Raw genomic sequence first — 20976 nt, 5'->3', positions numbered from 1 at the left:
CTGTCCCCTAAGCCACCCCGGGGCTGTGCCATCACAGCGCCCTCGGAGACAGCGCCACGAGCCTGCACCTGCGCAGGTGCCCTCCTTCGCCTGACCGCCCTCCTCCGGACAGGTGTTTAGTTTGTTTCCAGGACGTCGCTGTTCTTAACAACAATGCAGAGGGTGTCTCTGCGAACCAACGAGGGTGTGTGCAGGCCAGGGGAACAGGCGTGCAAGAGCCGGCAACGCTGCTCTGCCGCGGAGGATCTGACACAGACGCCGCCTTCCTGCTGTCTGTCTCGCACAAACGCAAGAAGGACGTGCAGTTTAAGTTTTGACAGATGCTGCCAAATTGCTCTCTGAAGAGGCCGGGCCACTCTGTTCTCCTGCCAACAATGCATAAGAATGAGCGGGTTTCACTCGACTGCTCTGTGGAGCAGGATGTAAGGTCGAGAGAAACCTGCAGTCGCTGCCCGCCCGGTAACGCCAGACAAAGCCTTTCCCGACGCCCGCCCACCTCCTAACCCTGCCCGGCACCTCCGAGGCTGAGGGCGGCGGGGAGCCAGAGCAGGGGTCGTCACATATTTGTACGCACGCGACCATCTTCCCCGAATTAGGCCCAAAGCCTTTCGAGGGAGGAGGTCCCGTTTCTCCACCTTGATGTTTCCAGCATCTGGTCAGCACAGACCTGGCACTGAGGCAGCTTGAAAAACACGGAGCAAACGGACACCTGCATCTTGCCATTAACAAGGCTGAGTGGGAATCTGCCAGCTGCCGGGTCCCCTGGTTGCCCAGCCTGGGCCTCCAGTGTGTGGAGCGCCCTGCAAAGTGGGTGGGCAGGATGCCACCTGGGGCTGTAGGGACAGCTAGAAAGTGTCCCCCCAGGATGTCCCACAGCCACTTTTCAAAGGCCTGCCTGTGCTGTTGTGAGTGACCTGCAAACTTCGTTAAAAGCGTTACTGAATCTTCTTGTCATGACATATTTCCCAGTAAACGGATACGGAAAACACAGCTGCTGTTACAGAGCCGCCTCCGAAGTACTGTTTCAGAAGGAAGCAGAGAGCATCTTCACCGCCTGGGACCTGGCGGGGAGGACGAGGGTCTTTAACAGGAGCCCGAGGGCACGCCAGGAGGCCAAAGAGGGAGGGAGCGGTTACACGCAGATGAGCAGCTCCGGTTCGTTAGAGGAGCCCATTCGAAGATGGACGTCAAGCCACAGAGCAGGCCTCTCCGGCAGACGGAACAAACCACCCACGTCCAAAATAAACGGCACGTGCTAAGACAAAGGCAGAGACGCCCAGCAGGAAAATAGGCAAAACGACACAAGGGAGCAGAGCTGGACCTTACGGAAATGTACAACCAGACCTCCAGAAAGGCGCTGGACTTCGTCTCCTGGCCCAAGCTCGGATCCCTACCCCGGCCGCCCGCGAGGGAGTGACGGGCACTCTCACAGCCCTGGTGCCAACGTCAGCAGTGGCTGGAGCCACTCTGCAGACTGTCTGCCCATAAACCTGCACGGGACGCACGCACACCCACAGACCGGGCAACTCGACACGCCTGACAAACTGTGCGTGCTCCGTACACACTGGGCGCAGAGGTGCCACCTGCCGTCGCTCTAAACCGCAAAGGGTGCCCCATCCATGGAACGGGCAGCTGCATCTCCCCCCGCCCGCCCCTGACGCCCCCTCCTCAGCCAGGACGGTGACTCTGAGCTGCGCTACCACCGGGCCATGGTGGCCGAGGATGCCAGGCACACACGAGTAACGCCCGCCCGTTTTAAACAACGTAAAGTGTAGAAACGGGCAAAGGAGGAAGAGCCGGCACTCAGGGTGGTGGCTCGGGGGCGCCGTTGGGTCTCCGTGGGGGGCTGACTACCGCCTAGACGCCCGCTGCTCCTGATACTCCTGACACGAGCACCTTGCTGCCCGCACGTCCTCCTTCCATAAAGAGCTCAGCCCCCGGGCGCCGAGCGCCTGCAACTTCACAACACGCGGTAAATGACCAACTCCACGTACTTCCAAGTTTCCCATTGTTTTCAATGTGTATTTTTTATTTTTCATAGTTAAAACGAGTATGTACATGCTAGTTTTCTTTAACAATTTTCACTGTGGGTACAGTTCACTACCTTCCTGTTTTAATACCGCGGGAGTAAAGAATGTTTAGAAAATGGTGGTAATTTGAGCACTCATGACACCCCACACTTAGATATTTGAGCTTGAACTGCGAAAAACTCCCGACCGGCCTTACGTTCTCTTTCAAGAACACATGTGGGCAACTGCTGTTTATAATCCAGGAGGACAATACATAATCATGACTTTTTCATGTTGAGAGGAAGGGGCTGGACGAGAGTTTGCAAACCAGCGCGCCCTCGCCATCCCTGGTGGCATACGGCTTGGCAGGCCTGCACAGCACTCTGAAAATATCTGAATAGTGGCCAGATTTACACAGTGTGACATGTTACATAAAATCCAGATCTCTGGTCTCTGAGCAAACAAAAAACATCAAAAAATAAAATGAGGAAATGTTCCAAGATTAGATGGTGGTGATGGCTATTCAACTATAAACATAACAAAATTCGCTGAATTATTAAAAAAAAGAGTAAAACTACTTTATGAACACACACAGAAAAACCCCAAAGCAACACAAAACAACCCCAGCAACTGAGCAACCGGTGGCCTACACTCTACCTGCTGGAGCTGGGCCTGCATGTGCCAGCGGGTGGGGTCCCTGGGTGTTCTGCCCCGCCCCCAGGCCCTCACCCCTCAAGGCTCACCACCTGCCCCAGGCCTGCTCCACTGGTGGGCTGTCCTGCCTGGCACCGCTGGGCACTGGCAGCTTATGGCCCTCCCTCTACATGCCAGCCCGGTGCCCTCCCGCCCTCTCCGATCTCCCCGGAACGATGGATGGATCTGAATGAGTGCGTTCCCCTCGCTCACTGGCCTTCTCCCCTCCTGCACCGGGAGCCTGACACATTCACTCACGGGGAGCCCTAGGTCTCGGCACACCTGCTCGGTCAGGCCACAGCCCCCCTGTCACCTCCTCCGAGAAGCCTTCCTTGACCATCCGCAGAAACTCTCTCCCTTCATCCTCTACCGTCTTCTTCCAGCCACTGCTCATCACCTGAAAGGCTCTTAACAGTCTGTCTGCCTCCCAAAGGAGGACATGTGCTTTAGCAGAGCAGGGGCCACACCGTGACAACTGGCTGCTGTCTCCCCTGAGCCTGGGGCAGTTCTCAAGAATGGTCCTGATGAACTGGAATGAAATGAATGAACACATGCAACCCGCGAGGCTCCCCGAGCCATGCAGCAGCCTCTCCCCCACCTAGTGCCTCAGCACTGCCCTTCCCAGAGGGAAGGAGGAGCGGGGGGCGCCGGCTCCCCTCTCACGAGCGAGTGCCTGGCGTTAACTTCCGAGGGTCTCTCACACTGGAATTACACACGCGTTTCGTCTCCCTTTATTTATTTGGTTCATTTTCAATGACTCTGGACGACTAATTGAAACACATTTAAAGAGAACGCGAGGGAGAGATGACAGCTCTTAGGTCCTCAAGGCCCAGAACATTATTTACTCAGCAGCAACATCCTTTCTAGAAGGGCCACAGTCGCCAAGCAGCAGCTCCCCGGCAATTAGGGCATGATGCGAAACCTGCCGTCCCTCCTAAATCCCCAAACCTCATTCCACTGAGAACTCCATCAGAGGCCAGACTGCTCTACATACGGAGAACATTCTCCCCAGCAAGGTAATTCTGTCTTAAGTTGCAGTGCACAGAGGAGACCCGAAGGCACAAGATACTCACTAATTTCTATAAACAGTTCGTTTATGTTTATGGCGTTTTTTGCGCTGGTCTCTACAAAAATTGCATGGATGGAGTCGGCGTAGTCCTTGGCGTCTCTCTCCAGGACCTCCCTGCAAGGCAACAAATCACAAATCAGAAATTCTGCCCCATCGAGAGCCTAACGGGATCCCCGCCACCCAGCAACTCCCCAGGTTCATGATGCCAGAGAGGGTCGCCACGGCTGGGGAAGGAGCCCACACAGGCGGCCCTCCCCATCCTGCCACTACTGCGGATGAAGAACACAGAGCCCAGAGCGCCCTGGCGCAGACGACGAGTGACGACGGCAGCGGAGGGGACCGTCAGAGACTGCCCGGGCCGCCTCTCCCTTCAAAGCACAGCCCTGCCTTCGGGAAGCAGGGAAGCGGTCCAGAGAAACTGCCAACAAACGCGCTTTCCTCAAACCGCTTTCCTCACTCAGGCACCCGGGGTCACGGGAGCCGAGGGCTGCACTCATCTCAGATAATGTCAAGTATGACGCAGCCGACGCCGAAATAAATCACACACCTGTCTCGATATACAATCTAATTAGCTCCAAATGTCTGAACTCTCATTCAGTTTGAAACTTCGGGACTCCAACCAAACAACAAGGGGGAATTTTTCAATGTCAGAGATAAAATAAAAGCAAGATTCTTATACTGGATATTGCTCTGGAGGAAAAGGCACACACGCAGTCAGCAGCGTCACCTCCCGCGCCACTCACTCACCTTACGTCGATAAGATCACACTTATTTCCTGCAATGGCGACCACGATATTAGGCGGGCCATGCTGTCGCAGCTCTTTCACCCAGTTCTTTAAGGTTGAAAATGTCTCCTGCAACACAGAGGAAGAAAGCAACTGGAGACCCTAGCAACCCAAACAGAGTTCTCAAAACCGTCTGGAGAAAAGGGTAAGCCTTACTTCTTTTGTGATGTCATAGACGATTATAGCTGCAGCCGACCCTCGGTAGTACATTGGCGCTAAGGCACGAAACTGCAGAGGAAAAACCGACAACAAAATTGGGAAAACTGGTTAATTTTTTTTTTTTTACTAGGCTCTTTTAAGCCCATTATCCCTGCACAAAAGGTACTCTTTCTCTTAAGCCAAAGAAGATGACATGATGCTTTAAAGCAAATGAACCAGTAATTACCAAAGGCAAAAACTTTTAATGTAATGCTGCAATGCCTCTCAGAAGGTAGTTTAGCATACAGTTTTATCGGAATTAAATATGGTGCTATAAACAATTGTTTCAGCTAAAAAGGCTTTTTAATTGAACTCAATGTTATAACTCCCAAATGCATTTGTTCAACAGTCCTTTAAACTTTGACTTCCCAAACTCTCAAGGAGACAGAAATAACGCTGTAAATCGCTCTCCGGAGAAGCGGCTGCATCCGGGTGTCGCACAGATAACCCTGTGACCTAAAAGCTGCCTGTGCTCCAGAAAGGCGCACACATTTACATCCACAACTCGGGGCGCATGGGGCTCTAACTCGCTGTGCTGATATCTCCACGCACGTGGCAATTTCCCACTGCGGGTACGTATCTCATTTCACTTACACGAACGTAACTCTGCGTGCAGGTCGCCGGCTGCCGATCACCCGCTCCCCCGCACATCCAGGAAGGGAGAGAAGGAAGAGGGAAGGAGCAAGTCCTTCAACAGCGAGGCTGGTTCAGCGGCCCATTTCTCTTACGGGGTGTGAGTGGGAAACGGGAAGCGCTTTCCCCACCGCCCTTGGCTCCTGGGCATTTGCAGGTGCTGCTGAGCACCCCGCTCAGTGAAGGTGATGCCGACATCTACAGATGTAGATTTTCTGGCTTTTTGGGGCCGTGCCCGCAGCATATGGAAGTTCCCAGGCTAGGGGTCAAATTGGAGCCGCAGCCAACGGCCTACACCACAGCCACATGGGATCTGAGCCATGTCTGTGACCTACACCACAGCTCATGGCAACGCCGGATCCTTAACCCACTGATCGAGGCCAGGGCTTGAACCTGCATCCGCATGGATCCTAGTCAGGTCCATTACCGCTGAGCCGTGACAGGAACTCCCAGCTAAGTTTGATTTCGGATCTTAAGCTGCGGTCAAGTGACATACATGCATGTGTATATCCACGTAAACACCATCCCACCGAAAGACAAAACATCTCCATCGGCATGGACCGTCCCCGGCGCGCCTCTTCTCATGTCCCTGCTCAATCCGTCACAGCAACCCTTGTTTTCAAGGCTGTTTTATGGCTATGTACCGATCTTGACACGACCACAGCGGTTTTCTCTTGTTTATGATCTGCACAGAATACCCTCGTCCATTCTCTCGTTTTCAAGCCATCTCTGGATTTGCAGTTAAGGTAATCCTCCTATAACCAGCACACTCTTTGATCCTCATTTTTTTTCTCTTTAAAAAAAATTTTATTGGAATGTGGTTGATTCACAAACTTGTGTTAATCTCAGGCGCACAGAAGGGCAATCCGTCAGGGATAACTTTTCAGACTGTTTTCTCAAACAAGCTTGAACCTGATTTTTGATTCAATCTGACAACCTCGGCCTTTTAAGTGGCATGTTTAGTTCCTTTACATTTCATGTACTTGCTGATACATTTGCGTTTTACTAACATTAGGTCTATCATTTTGCTATTTGCCTTACATTTTTGTTCCGCCGAAAAAACCCCAAAAGACCTGTTCTTAGAGTTCCCATTGTGGGTCCGAGGAAATGAACCAGATTAGTATCCATGAGGATGCGGGTTCAATCTCTGGCCCTGCTCAGTGGGTTGAGGATCTGGTGCTGCCATGAGCTGGGGTGTAGGCCGGCTGGTTGCAGCTCCAATTCGACCCCTGGCCTGGGTTCTTCCTTGTGCTGCACCTGAGGCCCTAAAAAGCAAAAACAAAACAAAATGCCCTTCTTTTGCATTAACTGATTATTTTCCAGTATTCAGTTTTAACATATTGATTTAACCATTGGCTTTTTTGCTATACCTTCTTGTGTCATTTAAGTGGCTGCTCTTGTAATTACAACATACCTTTCTCAAAACTGACTTCAGAGTTTAAAAATGCACCACTCATGTAAAAGATCAGACCTCGGCAAGATTTCTTTTACCCACTGTCTTTCGTTCTGTTGGCTAACATTTTACATCTATACTACAAAGCATACAAGCCAATATAATTTTTGCATTAAATAGCAGTAGCCTTTTATTTATATTTTTGTCTTTTTAGGGCCACACCCACGGCACATGGAGTTCCTCAGCCTAGGAGTTGAACTGGAACTGTAGTAGCCGGCCTACACCACAGCTCATGGCAACGCCAGATCCTTGACACACTGAGCGAGGCCAGGGATCGAACCCACGTCCTCATGGATTACCAGTTGGGTTCGTCACTGCTGAGCCAAGACGGGAGCTCCCAGCAGTGATCTTTTAAATAGGAAGAAAAAAGCCTGATTTTATATTTACCATTTTCCAGTGGTTATTATTTCTTCCCGTGGATCTGAGTTGCCATGTGGTATCGTTTCCCTTCAGCCTGAAAAACTTTCTGGGGCTGTTGCCAAATCCACTCAGCTTTTCTTCTCCTAAAAGTGTCATTACTTTGCATATTTGAAAGATAATTTTGGCAGACTGACATTATTTTCTTTTTCTGCTTTCGACACTTCATTTTTCTAAGTTTACTTTTTCTTTTTGGCTGTGCCTGAGGCATGCGGAAGCTCCCAGGCCAAGGACTGAACTCGCGCCACAGCGGTGACAATGCTGAATCCTTAACCTGAGCCACAAGGGGCCTCTGGCTCTGGGCACATTAGAGATACACTGTCCCCGTGAGAAGTCAGCCCTCACTCACGCTGCTGTCCCCGTACGTACGGTGTCTATACTGTTACCTTTGGCTGCTTTCGAGATTTTTCTCTTTAGCTTTGGTTTTCAGCAATTTGCCTATGATGGACCCTAGACGCGATCTTCTTTGTATTTATAGGTTTGCTAAACTTGTGGATTTGTAAATTGATATGGTCCACCAAAACCTGGGGAAATTCCAGCCATTATTTCTCAAAATGTCTTTGTTTCTGTCCCTCCTGCTACACCCCCCCCCCCCCCAACTTCTGGGTCTCTAGGTGCCCCTGTTAGACTGTCTTGAATTTGATCCTACGGGACTAAGACTACGTTCACATTTCTCCCGCTTTCTGTTCTGGTTTGTTTTGTCACCTATCCAGTGGCTTTTTCATTTTAAAAATTACTGTTTCCAGTTTGGGCATCTCCGTTTGATTATTAGTTGTCACTCTGTGTGAGATTCCCCATCGGCAGTTACGTAGATACTGACTCCTTGTCTTTTAAACCCTGGAACATATTTAAACTATCTGGTTTCCATCATCTTCTCTGGAGAGTGTTAAACCACTGCCCACTCACCCGAGATTGGTTTTACACGTGGTCAGGGCGGGTCTGCTCGGGTCTGTCTGTCCTCCCAGGCCCAGGGCGCGGTCCCCCTCCTGAGACAGGCCCTTCTAAACCTGCAGGGGAAGCCGAGGCGTCTCTGCTCCCGGTAGGGCGCAGGACTGGACTCCAGTCTCCCTTCCTGGGATGAGCGGCAGCTCTGCTCAATCCCGTCACCCCCTCGGGCCGCTGGCTTCTGCTGGCCCTCTTCGTGTCTCCCCCGTGCACTCACGATTCGGGGGCTCAGCAAAGCCCTGTGGGGAATTTATAAGCAGGTTTTGGGGGCTTCTCTCCTTGGTGGAGCCATCTTTCTGGGGTATGCCTCCTCTTTTTCCTGCTGACCTAGCAACCTTCAACTCTGTCCTCAAATACGGCAAGCTAAAAATAGGGGATCTTCCTGCAGGAGTCCTAGCTATCCTGGGCCCATGGTCTGGGGCGTGCCCTCCGGAAAAAGCTTGGGGTTTTCTCATTCAGTGAGAAAACGTGAGTCCCACCCAATGTCATCCTTTCTCAGTCCTTGGCCACATCTGGTCGCTTGGCAGTGCCTTCAGATAGCTGTTTTTGAATGTTTTGTTCAGAGGTGATGTGTGATTGTTATCTGTGGGAGGGTAAGTACATCACAAAGGGGGAAAGTTCACTTAACAGTGAATTCACTTAGGAGAGCAAATCGGGATGAAAAGGCCTGACCGAGGCTCTATCTGAAGAAAAAAAATTATGAAAACAAATTTCAATCTAACTGGTATTCGAAAAAATTGAGGCTTATGAATGCAACCAGGAGCTAGTTTCCTGAACGAACACCGAATCAAAGTGGATTGATGACTGTGATTTTTCTGATAAACCATGTGCTGGCACCATACGCTATCGACCTTTCATTTCATGCTTGTCTCTCCTAGTCCTACCATAACAGGGGAATTTTTACAAAATATCTGAGGACTCCATCAGCTGCCCCTCGGCCTCTCAGCCTTCCGATGCACAATCACCACCTTCCGAAGCCCCTGGGTCATCATTCTGACCGGAGGTGCTCTTCTCACTTAATTTAACAAGGTCCCTACCATCCGTGGCTTTGCATGGCATCTGCCGCGCGAAGTTCTCTAAAGTCACTTTCATGGACTTAATCAAATCACCTGACAGTCGCCTGCGCCTGGACCATGAGAAAGACGACGGGTCTGGGAAAACCAGACACAGTCACAGACGTGAGCATCGAAGGCGGAGGATGCTGGAATGGTCAGTTTATCCTAAAGGACTGTCATTTTATGGTGACTTCTGGCTCCGTTACAAATCTCATTACTACGGAGAACGGAATCATAAATATGCAAATACCAGAAATGCATCATTTGAGGCGTGCGATACGCACACCACACATTAAAGTGGGTAGAGGGTCTGGCCCCCTTACCTGGGCCCAAGTAGGGCCGGCGCCTGGGCGCCAGGGGCCGAGAGCACAGACGCGAGGATGTCCCTGCCCCCTCGGGCTCACAGGCTAACACGAGATAAACAAGGAAGCAGGTGACAGCCCCAGGATTCGAGGAAGTGCACCGCAGGCTCCACTGACTAACTGGTCCAGCCACCATCTGAGCACCGGCGCCGGGTCGGCTTTGTGCTGGGCCCTGGGAATACGGCAGCGAACAAGACGCTGTGGTCCCTGCTCTCATGGTCTGGTCTATGGGGAGAGCCTGGCAGTAAAGGGATGCAGACAGCCAGCTCATTACTACCTGCAGTGAGGGTCCGGGGGAAATGGACTTAGGGCATAGGTGCGAGGGCTTAGGGGAGACTCAGAGGGTGGGACACTGAGCCGAGACGAGAAGGCTGGTAGGGAGCCAGCTGGCCACGAAGAGAGAGTTCAGTACAGGACACGACGTGTGGAGCCCTGACTGACAGAGACCGTGGAGCATCTGCGGGGGTGCAGGGAGGCTGGAGCTGAGCGGGAGGGCGGCCCAGCCTCAGATCAGGCGCGTGGGGCAGGCCGCCGGTCAGGCTCCGGCTCTCCTCTGCCGGAGGAGAGGAGCAGGGGCAGGTACCAGAGGGAGGACAGCGGGGTCTGGTTCCTCGGTCCTGTGAGGACGGACACGCGTGGCGGGGGGCGGGAAAGCGGGGGCACCGGTTAAAGGCTAAAGGCTCAACTCTGGGGTGGGAGTGAAAGGTGGCCGAGAGTAGGCTGCTGGTGGAGACGGAGAAGCGAGTGGATCCGAGCCTCTGTGGAGGCTGGGGTGTGAGGAGGGATGGAGTCGGAGAGGACCTCCTGATGCAGGTCCGGGCGAGGCGGCGGCGGGCTGTCTGAGAACAGCAGGGGTTAGGAGAGCCCCTCCCAAGGGACCCGCAGATGAGGGTTGTTTTTTCTTTGTCTTCTACGGCCGCACCTGCGGCATATGGAGGTTCCCAGGTTAGGGGTCTAATTGGAGCTGGAGCTGCCGGCCTGCACCACAGCCACAGCAACATGGGATCCGAGCTGTGTCTGTGACCTACACCACAGCTCACGGCAACGCCGGATCCTTAACCCACTGACCAAGGCCAGGGATCGAACCTGCGGCCTCATGGCTATGGATGCTCGTCAGATTCGTTTTCGCTGCGCTACAATGGGAACTCCAGGTGAGGGTTTTGAAGGCTGAAGAATCCCGGGGCAGGAAGAGCATTCCAAGCAGAGGGACCGACAGGACGAGCGTCTGAGGGCACGGACCTGCCCGGCACCCTGGGGAAGGCTAGGCCACCCGGTCTTGCAGGACAGATGGGTGGGGCAAGATGAAGACGGACCGTCTGGCTGAGGGAGGCACTGTCAGGGCCCGCAAGGCCCCGCACAGGACAGCCGGCAGAGGCGCCCACGTGATCTCTGCGGCTGGCATTTCGGTTTGCGATGGGCTGTCAGATGTTCAGCTCCTCTTAAACGCTGTGACCTGGCAACCCTGGACCTGAACTCTCCCCTTGGCAACCAGCAGCTGGAGCGGGTGCGCCGCTGGCCTCTCTCCCGACTGCGGCAGCTCTCCAGAGCCCTGCCTGCCTCATTTACATTCCCTGTGCCAGCCGAGCCCCTGGCTGCTTAAGTGATGGAGCTTCAGGCGGGGGGCGGGGGGCAGATGTGCATCTCAGAGCAACTACTCCTGGTGCAGAATCAATTAGGAGCAGGAAATAGGAGGCAGGCAAACCAGCTAATTACAAAACTTAACAGAATCCCGCTACTACGGCAGCAGTAAGACAGAAACATAAACCCTTGTGTTATTCTTTTTTATGTTCTGGAAAACAGAGGCGTTATATATCATGGTGTCTACCCGGACGGGCTCTGATTCAAAGCATAACGGGATCTACGTTATCGCATGAGTCTTTATGATGAGGGCTTTACTGCACCATCGAATATATGGGAAGGAGTAACTACATCCTGGGACGCAGCAAAAGGCTGCTTACGCATCGCTCATGAGAAGAGCCACGGGTTCGTGGCGAATGGGAGGTGATGCCGGGGCTGTGAGCGGGGGTCTACTCAGGAGGACCTGGTGGGAAGCGGCCCTTCTGCAGGATCAGAGGGATGGTTGGCGAAGGCCTGCCCCCCTCGAGGAGCACAGCCCAAACAGCGCAGGAGCAGCAGGGAATGGGGACACGAAGCCAGCGCGTCTCAGACGAGGCACCGGACACACGGTATGCCATCCACCACGAGAAAACACAGAAGAAACCAGCCGAGCGAGCTGAGGACGGCTCGTCCGTACGAATGCACGGTGTCCGTCTAGGACAACAGTGATGGCTTGTTTGCTTCTGCTCCATTTGTCTGTGATGATTCTGGTCCTACTTTATAGTGTACGCAGCATCTACGCTGTCTCAGATAAGACTGTGACAACAGACGCCTTCTCCTGATTACTTCTGCCATACTTTTAAGCGCTTAAGATAGCACTGCACATCCATCAGATGGCCTGTTTTGATGGCACTGTTTGAAAACAAAATTAAACAGCGGCTGAATAATGGGGCCGCTGCCAGACAAACCTCGACAGGAAATCAGAGTCAGGGCCCAGAGGGCAGAGGAGGCGGCAGGCAAGTGTCTGGTCCCTTCCCTGCCTTCCTGCCCATTTGGTTTGGGTGGGCTGCACCAAACCCCACTCGGCACGGTGAGGCTGCGGCCCCGGCCCTACTTCTGGTTCTGGCTCCTCCTCAGGCAGATAACCGCCCTGGACAGTTTTACCGTCGGGCGTTTACTAGGTGTCTGCGGCGCCGCAGTGTGTGAGCTCACCCACTTCACTTACGTCTCGACCTTTATACGTGGTACAGTTCCCTCCTTGGCTTTTAAAAGGCAGCTGCACCTGAGCTGTGCTCCACTCTCCCCTTTTCTCCCGCTAATTCTCTTCTGTCTTTGCTAGAGGACGGAGCCCCAGCTCACACACGATGCCGTGAGCGGGGCTTTAGCAGGCCTGTTAGTCGGTGTTTAGGGGAAGACACTAAGAGGTATGCAAACGCCCTCGGTGCCCTGGATCGCCTCTCCATCGCGGACTCGGCGAAAAGGCTGGCGCTGGAGGATGGAAATCAACGCGACTCTGGCGCGGAGGAAGGAAGGAAGCGACGTCAAAGGGCAGGAACCGGCAGTCCTGTGGCAGCTTTGATCTGGGCCTCGGAGAAACACGTAGTAAATGAAAGAGGGACTTACTCGTTCTTGTCCAGCTGTGTCCCAGATGAGGAATTTATGTAGCTCATTCTGGTACTGGACAGTCTTGGTCATAAAGGATGCCCTACAAAGAGAGACCTCGGTGGTCAGAACACAGTAATGCAAAGCCCGTCACCAGCCCCACTTGGAACACCGCCGAGACTTGGCGCTCACGCTCCCTCCACGCCGCAGCCCGGCGGCGGGCCCCTCGGGCGCGGGTGAGAGGCTCAGATGCCGGCTGCACGTTCTGGGTCAAACAGAGCCCTGGGCACACCGGCCGCCGGCACAAAGACGGAAGGGTCCTTTGGCTGGGGACCGCCGGAGCGCCTCGTCAAGGCACCGAGGGCCAAACTGATGACCATCCAGACAGGAGCCTCCCGAGTAACGTAAGGAAGCTGTTTGGGAGAGAGGGCACCGTGGGAAAATGCTGCCAAACACCCGAGTGGCCAGGAAGCGAGGGCATGAGGATCTCAGGCCCCGGGGTTTGTCCTCACCCCCTTCCTACTCACACGACCGTGCAGGAGCTGCTGTAATACGGGAGGGAGGAAAATGAAGACGCCGATCCAGAAGCAGGGAGACAGCCAGAGACGCGATGCCCCGGCAGCGCTCTGTGTTTGGGCCACGAAGCAGCCCCTCAGCTGTCCTATGGCCCCGGCAGAGCCCCGGGCCTGCCCAGCCCTCGATGGGGAGGCGGGTGATGCCGCCGTGCAGGCCACAGGCTCGCCCCGAGGGACCACTCTGCCCAAGGCCTTGAAGGCGGGGATCCTGGTATTTGGGGGCCTCATGCTTTTTGGAGACTCAGAGGAGCCACAGTGGCCCGGAACACGTACCCGGGCACTGCAGGGGCTCCTGAATAAAGCTTTGCAAGTCCCGCCCTGGGCCTGCACCGGCTCCAACACCATCTCACCCAGGAAGCTCCCTCCTGAGTCCTGGCTCCTCCACACACCCCGGTCTGGCCCAAGATCCCAGCGAGGGTTCTGTCTTCCTGCCTGCTGCCCAAGCCTCCTGGGGCCAAGGGTCCAGCCGTACCCCGGGAGCCAAACCCTGGTCATCCCCATCAGGGCAACGGGCTCCAGGGCCGGACGTCTTCAAACACGCTGCACCTGAAACACCTCTGAGATTCAAGTAACAGACGCATGACTTTCCAGAAAGTACAAGACAAAATCAAGAGCATGATTTTGAGGCATTACTGCGCTTACAGAAGTATCCGAATCGTTAGTTTTAAAAATCTGAACTCTGACACAATGAATTCCTAGAAGTATTTATTAAATTTATGGTTTAGCAGGGAGCCTCCCAAACAGTGACTGTGATGAGGAGGGGAGGGGGCTGGGAGACGGGACCCCATCCTGTGGGCTAGTTATCCACTGGAGGTTCGCCCGCAGTATCCTCAGTAAGGGGCCTTCCCCACGGACGGGGCTCAGTAAACGCTAATCCCATCAGAACTTGCGGTGACTTGTCACGATTAAATCAGGACGTACAACGTGATTTCTCACTTTAGGAAAGATCTACGCATTCGAAAAGCCTTATTTATCGTGAAGATTAAATGATATGATGTATGTGGAAGTGCTGTGCAAATTGTAAGGTACTCTACCTCCACGTGGTATTAGTATTATTATTATTTAAGGGCAACTTGGGAGAATGTTTTGGCTTAGGCTTTGCAATTAGTCCTAAAAGCTTGCAACTCAACTCCATCAATTACGGCTGTGGTGTTAGATTTAGAAGTGACAACAGGCAGTTGACAGAGGCCTATTAACAGAGCCAGAGCAACCAACACCTTCATTTTGGCTGCTCAGAGAACAAGGGGAGAGACACGCCGCAAGGAGACCTGAGGCCGAGAAAGGGTACACAAGACAGCTAAAAGGAGATGCTTCGTTATTAGATCAGAAGTCCCTGAAGTTCAACCTACCTGCCAACCGCGTCCCCTTTAGGGAAAGCATGGAGTCAACACTCAGCCGAGAGGAGGACAACATGGCAGCTGTCACGTAAGTACCTTCAAAGATTAAACCCAGCTTCCTGTCTGTGACCCCAGACCACCCTTCTCTCTCCCCTGCCCCGACGGTCACTCTCAACCCACCTCCTTCCATCTACACTGAGGTCCCTGGGTCCGAAGCTCCCTGCCGGGGGAACCCTGGTCTCTGCGGGCCTCTTGTCCTTTCATCACCAGCATCTCTCGCCCACACAACCAGTTCTTTAGGAATCTCGTCTGTCCTCTGTCTCAAGCACCCAGAAAAGCCTCTCCTCCTGCTGCTTCTGCACAGAGTGGGTGGCTGCTTTGCTGGAGCAACGTCCCGAAGCTCTGCGGACCGGACCGGTGGTGATGAAGCCTGTCCTACCTTGGCTGGACCCGCCCCAGGCCTCCTACTCCACAGAGCGCCTATTCCAGATGCTCTCAACTGTCTCCCAGCTCCATACCCCTGCCTGCGGGCCCTCTTTCTGCAGTCTTCTCAGAGCGAACAGGTTACAAGCCTTAAGGTCCTCAACATGTGCCCCAGTCAACCCTCCCAACGTGGGAATAGGCCCATCTCCATTCACACCAGCTGTGATTTCCACTTTTCTGGCGCCGACGTGTCGGGACGTCTTTCTTGGATTCACCTGTCACCACTGCCCTGCTCCTGATCCCAGCACACCCTGCCCGGGCCATGGCAGTGGTCAGACTGGCCTCCTCCTCCCAGACTCCAAGCCTTCCACCTGTCCCCGTCCCCACCTTCAAGCCGACCGCTCCTTTTCCTTGAACGCGCGCTCCTGGCTAAACACGCCTCCCGCTGTAGGGCCTGCTCGGCCGCCACCCTCAGAGAAACCCGCGCTGTCCACCCAGGGCAGCAGCCTGCCCGCCAGCCCGCCCACTCTGCAGCACACGCATCAGCCTGTTCTGTCCTCCAAGCACACGCTGCGAGGGCTGCACAATGCCTGACTGGTTGCTTTGCTCATTTTTAAAGTTTCGGTTCCACGCCTGACACACCATGAGGAAGTTGAGTGCCAGGAAGGCAGGAACCCTGCTGGACGTCTTCCCGTGAACGGGTATCCTTCTCCTCTCTTCTGGCTCTCCCGGAATTCTGACCGTGTTGCCATGAGGCGCACTTCCATTCCACCCACTGTTCCAGGGCGTCGGCCAAGCACTCCCTGAGGCCTAAAGTGAGACCAGCTTCCGAAGTCCAGGCCGAGGCTCCTCAGCCGGGTGTGAGGCCTCCAGGCTGTGAGGGGTGTGGTTCTGCTGACTCTCGGGAGCCCGAGGTCTTGGCCAGTCACACGTCTAAGAACCATTTCCTCCCGCTGGGCATCTGGATCCGGCCGGTCTACACCCTGGCGACACGTGGCCTGAGGTCTTGGCCAGTCACACCTCTAAGAACCATTTCCTCCCGGTCGGCATCTGGATCCGGCGGTCTACACCCTGGCGACACGTGGCCTGGGGGTCGGGCCTGGAGCGAGGGATGCCTGTGGTCTCTCCCAGGAGGAGCCCTGGGCAGAAGGCCTCCCGCGCGGCTCGCTGGGTGAACCCCGTCCTGCAGTCTCAGTGCTCTCCCACATTTCCTGACCTCGGCTCGGCGCCGCCATCCCGCCGCGTCATCACCCGCTCGCGCCAGTCCTCCCTCCCGCTTCTCCATCAGAAGCCTGCCCGCCTGCCCGCCCGCCGAACACGCACTGGTCTGCAGCGAAGCCTGGGCCTTTGAAACTTCCATCCAATCTCATACAACCGTCTGGTTCTTCATTTTACATTTAATCTACACTGGAACCTCAACCCCTGAAATAAATTCATAAATTGGACCCTAATCTTCGAGTGCGGCTACTACAATTTCTCTCTCCCGTCACTCCAACTCCAGGACACTCCCACAACGTTCAAGTTCAATGATGCGGAGGGTATGAGAACGTCAATATCTTGCTCTTTGAAAAACAGGCAATGGCTTCCTGCCATCCAAATGATACATTTTTATTTTCCAGCCTGCCATTTACTTGTCTGATAACCTTATTTTTCACTACTAAACCATCTCTCTTCACTCTGCCGAGGCAGATCTTATTACCTCTTTAATCTAAACTCCCTACTAGCATTATTTCCTAAAGCTAGAATGCCTTCCATATACTTCTCCATTTTTCACGACACTCTAAAAATACGACGTTCACGCTCACCAAGGAGGCATGATCTCCGGTTGGAGTGCGTGATCCCAGTGCAGGCACTTGCTACCAGGTGTTTTAAGAACGTCTTTCCTGGAGTTCCCGTCGTGGCGCAGTGGCTCACGAGTCCGACTAAGAACCATGAGGTTGCGGGTTCGGTCCCAGGCCTCGCTCAGTGGGTTAAGGGCCCGGCGTTGCCGTGGCTGTGGTGGAGGCCATTGGCTGCAGCTCCGATTCGACCCCTAGCCTGGAAACCTCCACATGCCTCGGGAGCAGCCCTAGAAAAGGCAAGAAGACAAGAAACAAAACAAAACACGTCTTTCCTCCACCTGCAGCAGACCTGCCTGGCTCTCTGAGAACACGGGGTGCCTGCCATCAGCCCAGGACCTCCGAGTCTTGGAACGACACACGGATTACCCCCATCTCCCTAATATACCCGGTGCCTTTCGAAGAAGCTCTGAGTGGCCATAAATCCAGCAACTTACGAGGGTTCCACATTCAGGCGCACCTTTAAACGCCACCATCTCTGAGACGAATGAGGTCTGAGGGTTGATGTGCCACAGACACACCTTCTCCGCAGCCCCTGCCCACTGAAGCCAGATGAGTGCAGAGCCGGTGGTTTGCCCGCAGGTTTGTGCTCACCCTGAGCAAATCCTTTCGTATTTTCTACATTTTCGTCATTCCGACAACTTTTGCGGAAACTTTTAAAATCAAGGAAAACACTACTTTAAACCTAAAGGTTTGGCCTCTCCTTCTGTTTGTCAGGAATCGTGTACAGAATGGGAAAGTCTTTCGCATCGTGTACAACCCAACCAACACCAGGACGACGGCAGCAGCTGCCCCAGCCGAGCACTCGCCGCAGTCAGCACGCCTCCTGTCCCTGTCTGGTCCTTACCATGAGCCCCTGGGCTGCGCTCAGTTCATCATCACAGCATGGGGGACAGAGCAAGCGAGGGGCACAGCTAGAAGCCATGCCTGCTGCTGGGCCCCCGAGCCTGTCCCTGGGGCCACAGCACTGCAGGGCCCATCTTGCACTGGTGGCTCTACCTCCTCCAGCACATGCCTTCCTCCGTGCGGCGGGAGTGCCAGCAGGGTAAGCCCAGCCCTGCCCAGGAGGCTCACAGTGGGAGGACCAGCTGGCGAGCACGCAGTTGCAAGGCAGACACTCGAGCAGAGACAGAAGGAGGGACAGAGCTGCGGGAACACAGAGGTAAAGCCTAGTCTAAGGACCCGGGAGCGTGGTGGTGGGAGGCTGGAAGATGCCCCCCACCCCCCAGCCCAGCCCTAGACCCTGTGAACATGGTACTTCCACGGTGAAAGGGACCTTAAAGATGCAATTAGCTGCAGAATCTTGGGATGGGACGAGGATCTTAGATGATCCAGGGGCCAATGTAATCACAAGGGCCCTTGCAAGGAGACCAAGAAAAGTCGGAGCCAGAGAAAAAGGTGATGGAAGAAGGAAGTGGAGACCAACTCCTGTGCCCTGTGGCGAGGAGGCCTCCTACATGGGAGCTTGTTCTCCGGGGGCGCTGGGCCCAAAGTGGCCTAGGTCAAGTGCTCCCGCCCCACTGGCTGGTTACCGTCCTCTCACTTCTCCCACCCTTCTGGATTTGTTACCGTCTTGCACTCTTCACACCTGTCAATACAGACTGTCTACACCGGAGTTCCTGTCACAGCTTAATGGTTAACGAACCTGACTGGCAACCACGAGGTTGCAGGTTCGATCCCTGGTCTCGCTCAGTGGGTTAAGGATCCGGTGTGGCTGTGGCTGTGGTGTAGGCCGTCAGCTATAGCTCTGATTCAACCCCTAGCCTGGGAACCTCCATGTGCTGTGGGTGCGGTCCTGGAAAGACCAAAAAAAAAAAAAAGAAGACTGTCTACACTGAAAAAAAAAAAAAGGATCCAAGGGAGCAGTGACGCCAGGTGAGGGAAGCCAGAGGAAAGATGGATGAAAAGTCCAGCCACTAAAAGCTGAAGAAGGCAAGGAAGCCAATCACCCCCACACCCCTGTGCAGGTTACGACTTCTAACTTCCAGAACTATGATAAATGGCACTCTTGCAAGTGACTAAGGTTGCAGTCATCTGTTACAGCAGCAACAGGAAACTAATACACTAGGGAGGGCTTCATGAGAAGAGCTGAAGTTTGACCTGAAGTCAGACGTTTCAGGGGGGAGTCTGCCCAGTGGATGCTCAGCAGCAGATGTCCAGCAGCAGGACCCAAGGTGCTGGATCACGTTCCTTAAAGAGAAACAGCAAGAGCAAAAGCACAGGGTGGTGAACATGCAAGACTCCCAGTGGTTCTGCAGAGCGAGACTGGGTGAGTGCGCGGTGGGGCGGGGCAGCGAGTGAAGCAGGGTGACCACAGAAAGGGCTCCGGACAGGCTGGGTACAGAGGTGATGAAAATCAATGAGATGCCGCATCTCAACACTGCTGAGTGTCTCACGCTGTGAGGCCCCGTTTCCTGTAAGCTGACATCTCCCCAGAGGCCAGGGCCTTGCTGTCACCACTTCTGCCATATCTGTGTTTATCTGTATTACTTACTACTGAATAATGTAAAAAAAGATCACTCCCCCCCCCCCGCCAGGGCTGCACCCTTGGCATATGAGGGTTCCCAGGCCAGGGGTCGAATTGGAGCTATAGCTGCCAGCCTACACCACAGCCACAGCAACGCGGGATCCAAGCCACATCTGCAACCTGCACCACAGCTCATGGCAGTGCCAGATCCCCAAATGACCCACTGAGCCAGGCCAGGGATGGAACCCTCATTCTCATGGATCCAAGTCCAGTTTTTAACTGCTGAGCCACAAAAGGAATCCCACTTTTTTTTAAAAAAAAACTGAAATTTGTCTAAGCAATAATATTGGTAAAATTAAAAACTTAACAGCATTTGTGGACTGGTTTTATTTTTCCTAACAGAATAAAATACTTAACAACATAAATGTAAAATGCTTATCTGTGCCCATCTAAAGTAATCTCACAGGGGTTGTTTTGGAAAAGACAGCTGAAAGTGAAGGGGAGCCCCCCCACACACCGGCGAGGAGGGGTGATGCTATCAGACCTGCTTGAAAGGTGAACTCTGGGGGCGCACCACAGGCCTTTGGGGTCTTTCTGCCCGACGTTGAGTCCGTGACAGCCCGAGGATGAGTGAGGTGGATGTCTGTAACAAGGCCCCTGCAGGGCACAGGTGGAAACGGATGTCCAGGCAAAACCTGGGGAATCCGAAGCCCTGGGAGAGCTCAGACAAGACGGCGGCAACGGGAGGGAAAAGGGAACCAGGCCGGAAGCCAGCCGGAGGCCCGACAGGACCCAGGAGAAAGGCAGGGCCGTTGACAGGAAAGAACAGGGCATCGGCTGGTGAGAGGGACGGTTCTAAGGCGTTGGGGGCTTCTGGCGGCTCAGGCGACTGTGTGTGAGAGGAGCTGGGTCAGTCACCTCGGAGCTGTAAGTGCCCTCACTGCTGCTGGGGCCAGGAGGGCTGGCTGCCCGGCTGAGCGGAGCAGGCAGGGTCCCCAAACGGCTCCCTTCCCCCCTCCCCGGCCCCTCAGCTCCTGTCAGACCCGCCGTGGGCTGCACAAGTGCGTGGGTAGCCTGTCTCCCCTGCGCCCTCCTTCACGGGTGCCCGTGGCAGAATCTAGCAGGGCCTGCCATTTCTTTCGCTCTCCGCGACACCTAGGAGGCCACCCAATGTACGCCCATAAAGGTTTCTCGCGCTGGCCTCTGCCTGGCATGCTGTTACACTAACACACCGAGCGACTGCACAACAGCCGACACTGTCAGACTCCTGCTCACACCAGCGCTGCGGTCCCTGACCCGCACAGCCACGAACCCTGTGTCTGGGACCTGCGTGGGTTTACCTGAAGGAGCAAGTCCTGGAAGGAGAATTTCTGGGTAAGGACAGGAGACAACACGATACTCACTAAATGTGCAGATGTTTCAGCCAGACTACTCAGCTCTGTTTATTGGTTTTGCCACCATCTGGAAACGAGGAGTAGCTTTAGCACCTATGATACAGGGCTTTAAAATATTTTATATCTATCTGCATCGCTGAAGTTTCATGTTTTCTATACACATA

General features: G+C 54.2%; 1 protein-coding gene across 1 annotated transcript in view; it reads right to left on the bottom strand.

Annotated features, from left to right (window-relative positions):
- RAB22A (RAB22A, member RAS oncogene family) overlaps window positions 1-20976 on the bottom strand; it is a 57437-nt gene that overhangs the window by 8121 nt on the left and 28340 nt on the right. The window contains exons 3-6 of the mRNA NM_001123174.1: window positions 12800-12881; window positions 4713-4784; window positions 4519-4625; window positions 3776-3885 (exon numbers count right to left, since the gene is read on the bottom strand). Of these exons, the coding sequence (NP_001116646.1) occupies window positions 3776-3885; window positions 4519-4625; window positions 4713-4784; window positions 12800-12881 (371 nt within the window). The remainder of the gene's footprint in view (window positions 1-3775; window positions 3886-4518; window positions 4626-4712; window positions 4785-12799; window positions 12882-20976) is intronic.

This window comes from Sus scrofa, chromosome 17, assembly GCF_000003025.6.
Source record: "Sus scrofa isolate TJ Tabasco breed Duroc chromosome 17, Sscrofa11.1, whole genome shotgun sequence".
NCBI lineage: Eukaryota > Metazoa > Chordata > Mammalia > Artiodactyla > Suidae > Sus > Sus scrofa.
This window is presented reverse-complemented; position numbering and strand designations above follow the sequence as displayed.